The sequence below is a fragment of the Labeo rohita genome, chromosome 8 (assembly GCF_022985175.1).
Source record: "Labeo rohita strain BAU-BD-2019 chromosome 8, IGBB_LRoh.1.0, whole genome shotgun sequence".
In the NCBI taxonomy this organism is placed as follows: domain Eukaryota; kingdom Metazoa; phylum Chordata; class Actinopteri; order Cypriniformes; family Cyprinidae; genus Labeo; species Labeo rohita.
In genome coordinates this window covers 29,761,029-29,778,485 of record NC_066876.1, presented here as the reverse complement: position 1 = coordinate 29,778,485, position 17,457 = coordinate 29,761,029, and the positions used below count along the sequence as shown (strand labels likewise).

General features: G+C 33.0%; 1 protein-coding gene across 1 annotated transcript in view; it reads left to right on the top strand.

The window, feature by feature from the left end:
- The window catches only part of kcnd1 (potassium voltage-gated channel, Shal-related subfamily, member 1), a 92,364-nt gene that overhangs the window by 68,673 nt on the left and 6,234 nt on the right, over positions 1–17,457 (top strand). The window contains exons 3-4 of the mRNA XM_051116607.1: positions 2,942–3,104; positions 4,409–4,492. Coding sequence (XP_050972564.1) covers positions 2,942–3,104; positions 4,409–4,492 — 247 coding nt within the window. The remainder of the gene's footprint in view (positions 1–2,941; positions 3,105–4,408; positions 4,493–17,457) is intronic.

Here is a 17,457-nt window from a genome sequence, read left to right as displayed (position 1 = left end):
ATATATAAACGAGAAGCAATGTTTTTGGCTATTTTTAATTTTAACATGAGCATAAGTAAGACAAATATTCTCTAAGTAATAAACATAATTAGTAAAATGTAGTTAGTAGGTGACGAAAAGAAAAAAAAAAAAAAAAAAAAAAAATATATATATATATATATATATATATGTTACAGAGGCGGAAAAATATATGTTTTAATGCTTTTGCCTTCTCTCATAAATGTTTAAATATAAATGAGTTTTTATATAACTGTTTATATAAATGTAACTGATGTGTTTTGGCCTATTTTTGATTTTAACATGAGCGTAAGTGAGAGAAATAGTTTATAAGTAATAAACATAATTAGTAAAATTTAATTTAACATTTTAATTATATATTTTTTTAATTCATTATTTATTTATTTAGTGTATTTATATAGAGATCTTAAGATGGAAATAATGTTACATATATTTCATATATAAAAATCATATCAACAGTAGATCATGGTGCTAGCAATATCAGCGTTATGGGTTTGATTTCCAGGGAATGCTTGAACTAATAAAATGCATATCTTAAATGCAATAGTGCAAGACACTTCAGTTAACAGTCTTATTTGTTTCCTACTCTGGGAAAATGTATCTTGAGTTTTGATTTGCATACTGTCCGTATCATTGAAGGAAAGCGTTCAGACAGTTTTCGGTCTGCTGATGCTGTAGACAGGTACAGGATATAAGTGCAGAACATCAACACGGCTGTAAAAACAAATATTGGTTTAATTTACGCCACCTGCGGATCGCTCTCCTGTGAAGGGATGGAACACGATGTGAATATGAATGTGGCGTATGATGATTGCGTTCCCTCTCTCTCGCTCTTTTTCTCTTTTGTTGTGTTGTCAGTGACTGATCCGAAATGCAGAGTGCACCTCAGAGAAATGTTTATCGCACCAGGAACCTTTCAGAAACATCAGAAAATGACATTTCAAAAGTGCTGCTGTCTGCGTGGAAAGCTGTGAATAATTGTGGTTTGGCGGTTTCATGCCTCACCATCCAAAAACTATATGCAGCTATGGATGTTACTGGTGTTGTGGGCTGCACATTTTGCATATTTTTCTCGCTCGTTTGAGTTTGATGTATCTGCTATAAAAATATGAAGTAACTTTCAGAACTCAGAGCTTACTTTCTAGCTCAGAATAAGCATTTATTGAATGACTTGATTGGATTTTATTTGAACCATAATTAGATTTGAGTGAAAATTATAATATATATAAAATTACTATATATACTAGTTATATATATATATATATATATATATATATATATATATACACATATACATATACACATATATTTCTTAATAAAATAAAATATGTTGCATGTACTTTTTATAGATATATATTTTAAAATAAATCTTAAAATAATTATTATATACTATTTATTATTTATTTATTATCTTATATACTGTTTCATATACTATTTATTTTAGCATGTAGTATGTCAAGGAGTGAGGTTTATTTTTAGGGTTAGGGTTTTTAATTTAGTTTTATTTATTTTAATTTTTTTTGAAAATGAGACACTTTGTGATTTATCTTATTTTATTTTATTTTATTTTATTTATTTATTTTTCATTGTCCAAGGAATCCTTAACACATCCTGAAAATGAGACATTTTGTGATTTTTATTTTATTTTATTTTATTTTATTTTATTTTATTTTTTTTTATTTTATTTTATTTTATTTTATTTTATTTTATTTTATTTTATTTTATTTTATTTTTTTTATTTTATTTTATTATTTATTTATTTATTTATTTATTTATTTATCCCAGAAAGAATTTAGTAAGTTAATCCTGGCTCAAATTTAGTTTCTGTAAATAAGTATTCATTTAAAGTGTTTATAAATAAAATGTTTCCTTCTTTTTTTAAAATAATAAAAATAGCATAATATTTTATTTGTAATATTTTAGTAATTAAAATTATTAATATTTACTTTATATTTATTTATTTATTTATTTATACTTTATAATAAAGTATTTACTTTATAATAAAAAATCTTTGAAAAAAACTAGAAACACCAGTAATATTCTAATGAATTATGTATTTACACACTTCATCTTTAAATTTGGATTTGTCATTGACCAATATAACTTTATACATATATATTTTTATATACATTTACTTGTATTCTCTTTATATAGCATATGAATAATAGTATGAATAATTTACTAGAATGTAGTTATGAATTTTAATCCAAGTTTGTGTTAACAAGCTGATCAAATAATAAGAATGTTAAAAAAAACACATTTGTTGTAAATGCAAACTCTGAGTGTGTTGTATTGTGGGATATAGTATTTCACAGTGTGCTCTGGTTGTAAACCGTACACGTTTGCTAATGTCATTCAGGAATTGCATGCATATGGAAAATGTGCATATTGTGCACAATATGCATACTGTACAAAATCATATGAGTAATATCATACTATGCCATTCCAAACATACCTATAGTGTTTCCACCCATAGATTTATGAGTTACATCTTAACCATGACCACCAGTGTAAATGAGTTAACCCTCATGCAATGTGTAGGAGGACAGCGCTGATTATGGCTGCTGCAGTGCTGCGGTGTATGTGAGTATTTATGAGAAGCACATCACCTTAATAGCATTCTGCAATTCTATGATGGTATATTCCACTATTAAACATGGGTAATGGGTTGTGTTAGGGGTCTTTTAGAGCCCCGGGGGCCTCAGAGATGAGCTTTGGAGCCTTGCGAATTGAAATGCGCATGCACTTTTCCAAACTAATTTACACAATTACATTAAATGCGATTGCAAAATAGACTGTGAGCAGGCACTGGTCATTAAATCAGTGTAATCATATTCAAGTTGTCATTCTGTTTTACACACACACACACACACACACACACACACACACAGAGTTGTTTGACTGACGTTGGTGTTTGTTGCAGGTATGGAGACATGGTTCCTAACACCATCGCTGGAAAGATCTTCGGCTCTATCTGCTCTCTCAGTGGCGTGCTGGTTATCGCCCTTCCTGTACCCGTCATCGTGTCCAACTTCAGCCGAATCTACCATCAGAACCAGAGAGCTGACAAGATGAGAGCCCAACAGGTACTATAAAACCTCCCAGTCCCAATTCTTCTGGTTTTAAAAACTGTTTCATCCACAAATGTCACCCTGGAACACAAAAACAGTCATAAGGGTCCATTTTCAGAGATTTATACATCATCTGGATAAATAGGTTTACCACTGATGTGTGGTTTGTTAGGATAGGACAATATTTGGCTGAGGTACAACTATTTGAAAATCTGGAATATGAGGGTGCAAAAAATTTAAATATTGAGAAAATGGTCTTTAAAGTTGTCCAAATGAAGTTCTTAGCAATGCATATTACTAATTTAAGTTAAATTAAGTTTTTATATATGGTAGGAAACTTACAAAATATCTTGATGGAACATGATCTTTACTTAATATCCTAATGATTTTTGCCATAAAATATACCTGTGCTATTCAAGACTGGTTTTGTGGTCCAGGGTCACAAATAAGTCTTTGCAAAGTAAGTTTTTGTATTAGAAATATATGATAGAGTTGGATGTCATGCCAAATCAAGAATGTGTTGATTGCTTTATTTTAGCCTGTTAGCTTTTTTAAATTTTAGGGTTGTTTTTTAATTTGATTTAGCACAGCCTGAAAATGTTAAACTTTGTGAAATGTTTTTGTGCAAGAAAGAATTTAGTAATTTAATATTTCAGTCGTTAAGTGAAATGGTTGGCTCAAATTTATTTAAGATTAAAAAATGTAAAAAAAAATCAATCGTTTAAAATATTTGAATTAAATATTTCATGTTTTCATAATAAAATAGAAAATGTTTAAATAAAAAATACAATTAAAAATACAAATTAATACATTTTAATACATTTTTTTAAATAAAAAAAAAAAGTGAAAATATTTTATGCAAATATTGTAAAAGGTTCATTATATACAAAATAAATTTTAGCCAACTCTTTCACTTAATGACTGAAAAATTAAATGATTAATCTAAAGTACTAAAATCTTTCTTTGACAAAATTTTCAGGCTGTGCTAAATAATATTAAAAACCCTAACCCTAAGAAATAAATCCTGCTGTTTCAAAAGAAAAAAAAAATATCAACATCGGTTGTCTGCTGAAGGTTAAATAGTTAACTGGTTTAATATGGAAATCATGTTGTCATTGCCTGTGTTTTGATGCATTGAACTGTGGTGAGTTCAACCAATTAAGTATCCCTTCTTTTTGCAATAGTAGCCAAAAGGCCAAAAATAGTATTAAACAAACCTTGATGTAGCTAAACGGCATCGCTGGCATCATTACTACTCTGAGTCTCTGACACGATCGATTAATTCTAACAGAAGAGATAAATTCTCTTCTGTTTTACAGAAAGTCCGACTTGCCAGGATTCGCTTGGCCAAGAAGGGAACCACCAACGCCTTCCTACAATACAAAGAAGAAGGAGGATTTCAGGTGAGACCTGAGTAGTTCTGTTTGAAATACTTGTTTCTATTAAAAATGTAGTCTAAAAACAATATGACTATGATCCTCACCCTCCTGTTGCTCCAGACCTGTATGACTTTCGTGCTTCAAAACAAAAGAGGTAATTTTGAGGACAGCAGAAGAGGCCAAAAACACCATAAAAGTAGTCCATGCTACCCATGGCTTTGTGAACGCACTAAAACTTGCGTCATTTTTAACTTTTCAAATCTCCTCTGTGCATATGCAAACTTTATGTACTGTACATTATCATTTAAAAGACTTTTTCTTTGCTGAATAGAAAGAACCGCATTTATTTGAAACAGAAATCTTTTGTAACATTATAAATGTCAATGATTGAACTTTTTTTTTTGGTGTGAAATATATATTTAAATGATCTGAAGAGAGATAGTGTGTGTCAGTCTCCCAGGTTGCTTCACTGAACACGTCCAAGAAAACCTAGTTGAGGATTTGACGTGTGCCCAACATCAAATCTTTAAAAGATACACTCAGTTTTGTAGCATAAGGGGAATCTTTTAGCACAGACATTAAACATTTGACTTGTGTGAGTCTAGGGAGAAATAGACAGTAATATTTGTGTGTGTTCTGGGAAGGCGCATTGTTGAGAGGGAATCGTTAAGTGTTCTCTCAACTCCAGTTAGTACTGTGTCTGCTTACACTCAGTGTAATAGATGCTGCAATCATTTTCCAGCAGAAAATGTTTGATATTGGATCTTCCATAATAAGATGCTTTTCTGTTTAGAGGCTAACAGGAACATCTCGCTTGACAGCAAATTTAAGAATGAAAAATCTCAAAACAACTCATGTACATTACCAGCCAAGTTGGTGAAGTTTTTCATCTTAAATGCATACAGTACATTTTGTTCAGTAGTTACGTAAAGGAGAGGTCCACTTCCAGAACAACAATTTACAAATAATGTACTCACCCCCTTGTCATCCAAGATGTTCATGTTTTTCTGTCTTCAGTCGTAAAGAAATTATGGTTTTTAAAGAAAAGCATTTCAGCATTTTTCTCCATATAATGGACTTCAGTGGTGCCCCCGATTTTGAACTTCCAAAATGCAGTTTAAATGCAGCTTCAAAGGGCTCTAAACAATCCCAGCCGAGGAAGAAGGGTCTTATCTCCTCAAAAGCTCATGTAGCACTAGCTCTGGGATGCGCGTCCATGACACTACGTACTACAGAATCACGTCAAAAGGTCACTCGCGACTCACCGCCTGACTTGCTAATTCTTTCTGATATGGGAATAGATATGGTCCATTCTTGACAGCATTGAGATTCCTGCTCCGTTGGCAATGGTTGGTATTTTCTACACGTGCACCACCATGTCTCATTTGAATATGGTCTGCCCGAGGCTTGAGAGACTTGTGTCGCCGCAGCAGTCTCCTCATCTGGGTACTCCGGCTCAAAAAGGTAGGGTATGGTGAAAAACTCCATCTCATTTTCTCCTACAACTTCAGAATCGTCCGACATCGTTGTACCTTTTTGTTTGTAAACAGCGTTTGACTTACTTGCACTTCATTAGTCTTTGCACGTTCGCTTTGTAAACACTGCGTCTGTAGTTTGTAGATTCTGTAGTACGTAGCGTTGTGGACACGCATCGCAGAGCTAGTGTTACACAAGCTTTTGTGCTTAAAAAGTATACAAATTTCAGTTTTTCGAAAAAAAAAAAAATGACCGATCGTTTTGCTAGATAAGACCCTTCTTCCTCGGCTGGGATCGTTTAGAGCTTTTTGAAGTTGCATTTAAACTACATTTCAAAATCGGGGGCACCATTGGAGTACATTATATGGAGAAAAATACATAATTTCTTTACGACTGACATGAACATCTTGGATGACAAGGGGGTGAGTACATTATTTGTAAATTGTTGTTCTGGAAGTGGAATTCTTTAAAGAGACAGTTTTCAAAAAACCTGTTTGACTTTCTTTCTGTGGTACATGAAAGAAGATATTTAAAAATATATATATATATGGGCCATTCTACAGAGTCAAAGTTGGAAACGTAAAAATTGGCAAATTTTGTATGTATGTAACAAAATTGTGTAATATCCAAGGTATATGTTTCTAGTAATTGTGCAGTTAATTAGGCCCCGAGCACTGGTGGTGCCATGACCCCATTGGAATTGTTCAGATTCTTCTTCTTCTCCAAAATAAATCACATTTTTAAGGGTCTAAACATGCTCAAACTCATGAGACTTTGCACACACGCCAAAACTAGTGAAAATTTACATCTAACATTGGTTTCAGAAAGCACCACCTATAAACCTATAAAATTTCAACAAAGTGCCCCTCGAGCTGTGTTTCACATACATATACGAAATTCTGTAGACACATGTAACACACCAATACCTACAAAAAAGTCACCCAGTACGAAGTCCGAAACCCAACATTAAGTCTGTTATTTTCAATTTCCTCTGCAGGTTTTGTGCTGTTTTTGCCATTTTCAGGCATTCTGTTTAAACAAACTCCTCCTAGAGCTTTACACAGATCAACACCAAATTTGGTCAGTGTAATCTAAAGCCCTTTGTGATGTTAAATTGCAAAGATCTTGAGTTTTCGTTAAAGGCCATATCCGTGGCCTCCTGACAAACTTCGATGTTTGCCATGAAACAGGAAGTTGTTAAAATTCAGGCATACAATGTCCAATTTTCTTCAAACTTTACACGTTTGATAAGGGTCCTGTCCTAAACAGATGCCCATGCCCATATTCACTTATAGTCATAATGCCACCTGCTGGCAACAGGAAGTGGCATGTTTTAAGTAGAGATTTAATGACATCAACATTATATTTGGTCAGTCTACTCTATAGGTGTTTGCAATGTTAAATTGTGAAGATGTTGAGTTTTGTTTGAAGGGCTTGTCCGTGGTGGCCTGATAAAGTTTGATGTTTCGCCACTAGAATAGAAGGTGTTGTAACTCAGCCATACAATATCTGAGCTGCCCCAAACTTAAACGTTTAATAAGAGTCCTGGCCTAAACACACCTTTCAACGCTGCTTTAATTCTCATTAAAACATAAATGTATTTTCTGAAAGTTTAGGAATATTTTGGCTCTCCCCAAATTTGTCAGTACTGAAACACAGTAATATATAATTTACTATGAAGGGTTATATTGACCTATTAAGATTTTGCTTACATCTACTTTGGCAGTAAATTTTTTGCTGTTTTACTAAAATGTAATATTTGAAAAACAATATTTCAAGTGTAAATCATTCAGTATACTTTATTTTTTTACAAAACATCCCATGTTTCGGTTGTGATTGCACATTTTTGGTAGTGACAGTAAAGTTTTGGTAGTGACCACATTACATTACAGAATTTTAACTTGCATACTAAAACACTACTAAAACATAAAATACCATACTAAAATTTTGTTTCGTTTTTCCAAATAAAGGGTTATGTGTTTCTTTTTGTCAATCATGACATTTCAGTTGTGACTGTCACAGTAGTGACAATTTTAGAGACTTTTGAATCAAACTCAAAGATGCCGAAACTTCACCTAATTTTTCGTTCGTATCTTTTTCGGTAGTGACAATTTTATGGGATAACACCCCAAAAAAAATGGATGTCATTACCAAAACTCCAAATGTTTCGGTAGTGACAATTTTAGATACTTTTGAATCGAGCTCAAAGATGCTAATTAGCACATGGTTAGCTAGCACAGTTCTGAACAGTTGTACACACATAAAAACTAAATTTTATAGAATAACAAGCAAAAAAGTGTGCTTAATTGCAGAAAAACGTGTTTGGTGTTATTACAATATCCTTTTCATAAGTTGAAATTTAGGCGTTAGTGTTTGGGACAGCCACATCCCAATTGAATGTATGTAAGAAATTATGATTTTATATATATTAAGCTTACTGATATTTTAAATATTATTGTGGGTTTCAGTAGATAATAGCATGATCTTAGTAAATATCTAAGATTTGAATACTTAAAAGCTTTTTAAATTCTGTAGAATGGCCCATGTATTTGATCAATACCATGAAAGTGAATGCGGTCCAATGTTGTTTGCGACAGATTTTTTTCTGTGCACGTTCCACAGAAAAAATAAAGTCCTACATGTTTGCAACAGCAGGAGGATAAATTCATTTGCATTCTTTAAAAACTGCCAAAGGTCTGCCATCTTTAAAATATTAATCAAAATGTCTTTGTTCATTAATATTGCGTAACTTTCACAGCTCAGAACTGCAACAAAAAATCTAATTTCACTGATTTTAAAAGCATAAAACTATAAAAGTTTCATACAGCGCATTAAATCACAGTCGAACCCAGCAACAAGAGAATCTCAGCTCCAGCATCAAAGTATTCATATTCACAGCATGACACGAGGGGTCATTAAAGCTTAGCACACCAGCTCGTAAAAAGTACAGTATATTATTGGTCTGCCAGCGTGCTGCTAAGCACAGAACAGATTTCTGAGATATTAACGATCATACGGTCTTTTCGATCTCATCAAACAGTGTTACAGTATGTGTAAAGGTCAGTCATTTGGCCTCTGAGAATGCGTCAGTCCCACAAGTGCCTTGTAATAACAGCTTTTTCATATGGCTGCTGACATTCAGAGTCAGCTAATCGCAGTGTCAGGGCCGCGCCCGGGGCGCCACGTCCTTGCTGTGAAGAAATGGCAATTAACAACACCCGGGATGAAAGGCAGGTGATGCCGGACAGGTGCGGTGCGCGGCAGTAATTACAGAGACCCTTTAAGGCGAGTCGGTTCACTTGACGCTCATCTTGGTAAAAACCCCCGGGCGGCTTTTTTTTTTTTAAGGGGTCAGGTTCAGGTTAGCCTGGTTTGGTTAGCCTCCTGCTGGTAGATGCCGTAACTACACCATCTGGAGGCCTGTAAGAACTGGAGATCTAGGAAAATGTAGTTTTTGACCTGGTTCACCTTCCTGGGTCATTTCATGAGGCGCTTTACCTCGTGAAGTCATTTATCACAGTATGATTCAGCAGTTTGTGAAGTATTTCAACAGGTTTTCTTTCTCCTTTCAGCATATAGGTATGCAGAGAGAAAATGAAAATTTAGTTTTCATTTACCCTCTTGTCATTGAGGAAACTTTATGACTTTCTTTCTATGGCTGAACACAAAGGAATTTATTTTGAAGAATGTTCATAGTCGTTTCAGTTCCTGTTGACTTCATAGTATTTTTTGTCCACAATAGAAGTCAATGGGAACCACAACAGTTACCAACATTCTGCAAAATATCTTCTTTTGTGTTTATGCATGCATTTTTTTTTCTTTTGCTGAACAAAAAAGAAGATATTTTGAAGAATGTCAATAGCTGTACAGTTTTGGTGCCCATTGACTTCCATAGTATTTTTTGTCCACAGTGAAAGTCAGTGGGAATAAAACAGTTACCAACATTATGCAAAATGTCTTCTTTTTTTGTTTATGCATGCATTTTCTCTTTTGCTGAACACAAAAGATATTTTGAAGAATGTCAATAGCAATACAGTTTTGCTTCCCATTGACTTCCATAGTATTTTGTCCATACAATAGAAGTCAATGGGAACCAAAACTGTTTGGTTACCAACATTCTTCAGAATATCTTCCTTTGTGTTCCTGTATGCATTTATTTCTTCTGCTGAACACAAGAGAGGATATTTTGAAGAATACTGATAATCAAACAGTTTTTTCCCCAGTGACGTTTACAGTATTTTCTGTCCATATAATGGAAGTCAGTGGGGACTGAAACTATTTAGTTATCAACATTCTTCATACAGTGGAAGTTAATGGGAACCAAAAGGTTACCAACATTCTATAAAATATCTTTGTTTGTGTGTTTATGCATGCAGCTTTTTTTGTTCTGCTGAACACAAAAGAAGATATTATGAAGAATGTTGATAGTGTTGGTTCCAAAATACCATAGTATTTTTTGTCCATGCAATTCAAGCCAATGGGAACCAAAATTGTTTAGTTACCAACATTTTTAAAAATATCTTATTTTGTGTTCCTGTATGCATTTCGCTCTTTTGCTGAATACAGAAGAGGATATTTTCTCCCCATTGACGTCCATAGTATTTTCTGTCCATCATACAATGGAAGTCAGTGAGGACTGAAAATGTTTTGTTATTACCATACTTCAGAATGTCTTCTTATGGGCTCCTGTATGCTTTTCTTTCTTCTGCTAAACACACACACACACACACACACACACACACACAAACACACATTTTGAAGAATGTTGATAATCATTTTTGGTTCCCATTGATTTCCATTTTTATTTTCAGTACAGTAAATGGAAGTAAATGGGAACCAAAACTGTTTGGTTACCAACATTCTTCAAAGTATCATCCCTTTGTGTTCCTGTATATATTTTTTTTCCTGCTGAACAAAAAAGACAGTCTTTTGAACTATGTTGATAATCAAACAGTTTTGATTCAAACAAAACTGTTACCATTCATGTATGCATTTTTTTCTTCTGCTAAACACACATATAAACACACACAAAAGTTATTTTGAAGAATGTCAATAGCCAAAGGGTTTTGGTTCCCATTGACTTCCATAGTAGCCTTTTTTAGTCCATGTAATGCAAGTCAATGGGAACTGAAATGGTTTAGTTACCAACGTTCTTTAAAATATCTTGTTTTGTGTTCCTGTATGCATTTCTTTCTTCCGCTGAATACAGAAGAGGATATCTTGAAGAACGTTGGTAATCAAACCGTTTTGGTTCCCATTGATGTCTATTGTATTTTCTGTCCATACAGTGGAAGTCAGTGGGGACTGAAAATGTTTTGTCATCAACATTTTCAAAATATCTTCTTTTGGGTTTTTGTATGCATTTCTTTCTTCTGCTGAACACAAAAATGATATTTTGAATAATGTTGATAACCAAACATTTTTGGTTCCTATTGACTTCCGTAGTATTATTTGTCCATACGGTACAATGGAGGTCAATGAGAACCAAAACAGTTTGGTTACCAACATTCTTCAAAATAACTTCTTTTAGTTTCTTGTATGCATTTTTTTATTGCATACAAGAAACTAAAAGAAGTTATTTATCTGACATAAAGACAATATGTCAGAATGTTGGTAACCAAACAATTTCAGTTAATATTGACTTTAATAGTATTTTTTGTCCATACAGTGAAAGTTAATGAGAGCTGAAACTGTTTAGTTAGCAAATAGTGTCTATGTATATTATTAGTTACCAAATAGTGTGTGTGAGTAAATGATGACAGAATATTCATTTTGGGATGAACTATCCCTTTAACATTCTCAAACAGCATTTTCTCCTCTGCATTAAGTGAAATTAAGTACAATGTTTATTCCAATGGAAACAATGTCTTGCCCTTTTCCAATCACTGCCTTTACGAGGAAGCCCTGGTTATCATTATTCTGCGGTAATTGCCATCCCAGGGAAAACAAACCTGTTTAAATATCTGTTTCTCTCTGTGGTTTTATGTAATTATTGCACTCGTTGCAGTTCCTCTTGCTCCGGGGTGTGTTTACTGCACTTGTCGTAGATCGTGTTGCTCTTGTAATACATTCTGAAGATAGAAGAGTCTACTTCACGGTTAAAGGCGGGAAATGAAGATATATAGTGCAAATAACAGCGTATGGATTTTCCCATTTGTTTAACATAAAATTAAAGTTACTTAAAGACTAAGAAAGAATAAAAGCAAACCTGATGTTTATGCTTCATGAAGAAAATGTGGTGTTTGATTATGCAAACTTGCCAACATGATGATAAGGTGTTGTGGGTGGTTTCTAAGGTGTTGTAGGTTGTTGCTAGGGTGGTTTCTAAGCTGCTGCTTACTGTTCCAAGTCATTTAGTGGCAGTTTGTGGGATTTTTTATTTTATTATTTACCACAGTTTAAATTGTGAGTTTTTTCCTGACTTTATAACACGCAATTGTAAGTTATTAAGTCAGGATTGTGAGATATAAACTAGCAATTCTGAGAACGTATCAGTCTTTTCCCCCTTCCTTAAAAAGTCGGAACTGTGAGATAACTCGAAATTGGAAGAAAAAAGGTCAGAATTGCAAGTTTTTATCTTTCAATTCTGACTTTAAAACTTGCAACTGTGAGTTTACATCACACATTTTTGCCTTTTTCACTCACATTTGTGAGTTTGTATCATGCAGTTCTGAGAAAAAAGTCATAATTGAGAGTTTTTATCTTGCGAACTTTATTTCTTATTCTGAGAAAAAATTCAGAATAGTGAGTTTTTCTCTCTCAATTCTGACTTTATTTCTTGCAATTGTGTTTATATCCCGCTATTCTGACTTTATAACTCACTATTATGAGCTTATATCATGCAATTCTGACTTTTTAACTCACAATTTGAGTTTATATCACGCAATTCTGAGAAAAAAATTCAGAACAGTGAGTTTTTTTCTCTCAATTCTGACTTACTTTCTCGAAATTGTGTTTATATCCTGCTATTCTGACTTCATAACTTGCTATTATGAGTTTATATCATGCAATTCTGACTTTTTAACTCACAATTTGAGTTTATAGCACACAATTCTGAGAAAAAAAGTCAGAACTGAGATTTTTTTATCTTGCAGTTCTGACTTTTTTCTCACATTTGCAAGAAAAAGGTCAGAAATGCGAGTTTAAATCTCACAATTCCGACTTTTTTCCTCACAATTTTAAGTGTATATCACATTATTCTGACTTTTTAGCTCACAATTTGAGTTTATAGCACACAATTCTGAGAAAAAAAGTCAGAATAGTGAGTTTTTATCTCTCAATTCTGACTTTATTTCTCGCAATTGTGTTTATATCCCACTATTCTGACTTTATAACTCACAATTTGAGTTAATATCACGCAATTCTGAGATAAAAGCCAGAATTTAAAGTTTTTATTTTGTGAGTTTAAATCTCACAATTCTGACTTTTTACCTCACAATTTTAAGTGTATATCACATAATTCTGACTTTTTAACTCGCAATTGTGAGGTTTTTTTTTTTTTAAAGTCAGAATAATGAGGAATTGTAAGACAAAAAGTCGCAATTACCTTTTTTTTTTTTTTTTTTTTTTTTTTTTTTGAGTGGCAGAAACAGACTTCCTTATATATTTACCTGAGAAGCAAAATAAAACATGTTAAATTTTGTTTTATTAAAAAAATTCCAATATTGAGTGAAATTATGCTTAAAACCAAGGGGTAAAAAGCTGTGAATAGCATAATAAATTAACATTAAAAATAATAATCTAAAAGGGAAACATCTTCTTTTCTTACCTCTCTTTTTTTTTTTTTTTTTTTCTGCTTAAGTTGTAAAATGCATTTGTAGGGGTTGTACTGTAGTGGTATTGCCTTAGTAAAAACCTCTGATAAAACCAAACGAAATAAGTTTAAGCTAAAAAGTAATATTTTACTTACTTAACACCTTTTCAGAATTCATTTATTTAAAGGTAGTAAAATTTAAAGTGATCAGTGATTTAAAGTTCACCCAAAAAAGAAAGTTCTCTCATTATTTACTCATTTTGTTCTGAATGTGTATGACTTTATTCCTTGTATGATTGTGTAAGCTGCTTTTCCATAAAATGAAAGTGATTGTTGACCACTGCTGTCAGATAACTAAGCTAGATAACTTCTTTTATGTTCTACTCCTTATTGAAAGCTGGATTTACAGCTTGCAGGATTTTTTGAAGTGTGTTGTGGTGTATCGGTCTTGAAATGGTATCTGCCGCAGACTCGTGGCCTGTCAGTTTATCAGATCATGACTGCAGGGATTAAAGCAGAGCTCTGTTCCATCAACACACCTTTTCCCACTGCTGAAATCCATCTTCACCACGCAGGGAAAGTAGCTGTATTCAAAGTGAGAAAGAGAGAGAGAGAGATTCAATCCGTGTCTTTACTAATGCGGCAGGTAGAGTTCTCCGGAATCTTCTCAGGTTGTGAAACCCACAATAATCCAATATTTACAATCCCCGAGTGAGGGGTATTTTTTTCAGCGTGGATCTATAAACCCATTACTAACAGGCCTGCAGTGCTATTTATAAACCAGACGAAGGCTTTTTTTCAACTCTTTAGCCTGTTCTGGCTTTGAATTTCTTCGTAGGTCTTACTTCTGTCTCTGCACCATGTTATTTAGCACTTAAAAGTCTGAACGAGTCTTGACCTTTGATGAAGAGTCATTAGCAAATCTTTATGTGACTCATGTATGATTGACCTGTTCATGGATAGATGTACTAGTACTATTACTACTACCGCTGCTACCATTTATGTAATAATAAAAATAAACAACAACCGCAATAATAATTATTGTTATTATTGGTGTTATTATTATTAATCATAATTATAGTTGCATTAGTAAGCACTATTATATAGTACTGTTTTCAATATTATTATTATTACTAGTACTTTTACTGCACTACTTTATTTATTACACTTTTAATACACTATGAGTAGTACTAGTGTATTTGCCTTAGTAAGCACCACTAAACATAATAGCCTACTGTCTTTTCTATAATAACAATAATAATAATAATGAAAATACGGTACTGTATTTAATAATAATACTGTATTATTATTATTATGATTACTACTACTGCTTATCATAATTTTATTTGCCTTAGTAAGCACCATAACATATAATACTGACTTTTCTAAATAATAATAATAATATTTATAATAATGATTAATATTAGTATAAATATTAATCATACTTATAGTTGCAGTAGTAAGCACTACTAAATACAGTACTGTATTTTCATTATTATTATTATTATTATCATAATTATAGTTGCAGTAGTAAGCACTACTAAATACAGTACTGTATTTTCATTATTATTATTACTATCATAATTATATTTGCCTTAGTAAGCACCACAAAATATAATGCAGACTTTTCTTTAATAATAATCATAATTATAATGAAAATCTGTTTAATAATAATATTAAAAATAGTTATTGTTTATAACAATTATTATTAGTATTATTATTAATCATAATTATAGTTGCATTAGTAAGCACTACTAAATATAATACTGACTTTTCTTTAATAATAATAATAATAATAATAATAATAGTAATGAAAATACAGTATTATGTTTAAGACTAATCATTATTATTATTTGTATTATTATTAATTATGATAGTGATTATTATTAGTATTATTATTAATCATAATTATAGTTGCATTAGTAAGCACTACTAAATATAATACAGAGTTTTCTTTAATAATAATAATAATAAAAATACAGTATTATATTTATTAATAATAATAATTATTATTAATAATAATTATTTATGATCATTATTTTTATTAATGTTATTATTAATCATAATTATAGTCGCATTAGTAAGCACTACTAAATATAATACCGACATTTCTTTAATAATAATAATAATAATAATAATAATAATATTAATAATGAAAATACAGTATTATGTTTATTAATAATAATAATAATAATTAGTAGTAGTAGTAGTAGTATTAATTAAGATACTAAATATAGTACCGTATTCTAATTATTATTATTATTATTATTATTATTATTATTACTACAACAACCAAGCAACCACCCTGATCACTTCATCATCATCGTCATCAAAATGTTTTATATATATTAATATATTTATATACCAGTGACCTCTTGATCTTTTCAAATCCTGGAACTTACAGAATCCTGCATTTTGTCGCATAGATTTTTTTTTTTTTTTTTTTTTAAAGCCTGCATAGATGCTAATCACGACTAGTTCTGTCATCCAACGGCTGTATCTCTTGTCTCCACTGAGAAAATTGTGTCGTTAATGTGACGTCCCTATCAGCGCTTTTTTAACAATGGAATTGTCAGTGATTGATGGTTTAATACCCTCTGAGGTTCCTCCACAGGGAGGCAAATCTCTTTTCCTGATGGAGTGTTCGGGAAGAGACTATTGCTGCCTGTGGATTTGACTGAAATGTATTTATTTGCGATTTATGGCTGGCGTACCTGCGATTGGGTGGCAGAGAAATTCACTTTGGCTTCCTCGGTCAAACAGGAAATAGATTAAGACAAATTGAGACCCTTTAATTTTCTCATTTCGCGCTGCGCCGAAGGACGTATTGCATTCGGCGTGTTGTTGCGAGTCGAGATAACGTAGTGGATCCTTTATTGAAACAGCTCTCCAGAATTTGTTGCACACTTGCGCTTTGGGCCGTTTTTAAATGTAGTTCCCGTGTTGAATGATATGGGAGTGAAATGCTTTGTATTATGTTCCTTATTGTCTGTTGGCCCACAAAAGGATTGAAACATTTTGGTTTTTCCGTCTGAGAAGAGGAATTGCTTACTGCTCCCACTCACGTCCTACATGAGCAAACTTTGAGATGTTTTCGGCGGTGAATCTGCGTCATCCCATACTTTTAGGGACTTTTAGTATAGAGAAAACAAACTTAATTGCGCTTGGGTCCAGTTATTGGTGATCTTATCTGCCCCGACTCCCTCTGTCATCCTTGCTTTCGGCTGACGGGGCATTTCCTGCGTGGCAGACAGAGCCGTCCTTGCCCCTTCCTGGCTGTCAGAGCCCGTCCGAACGGCCCGTCCTCTCTTTTCCTTGATAAGATCGGCTGCTTTTAAAGGCTTGCTGCTAGATGGCGGCCGGAATGGCGATAAACCACCTTGACTTGAGCTACAAAGAGCCCGGGGCCAGATGCTATCGGGAAGCATAAAAGGGAGACGCTGGGACTGATGTTTTCTTGAGAGACTTGTTCTTCAGGACACGACATCCTCGCGTGCGATCGGTTTACAGCGAGAGGTTAAAGAGGTTACCGGATACGTGCGCGGGGCATCGGGGACAGCGGTCTGTCTCGAGTGGTAGTTGTGTGGTGAAGCAAGGTCAAATCACAGGTGACAATGAAGCGTTTAACACTCGTTGAGCCAGTGCAATGTTCAAAGCAGTTAAATAGTGTTTTTTTTTTCAGTAATTATGGGATAAAACAATATAGAAGAGCAGCTCATATTCTGAAATGTATCATAGCAACAAGTTTGGCAGGAACAAG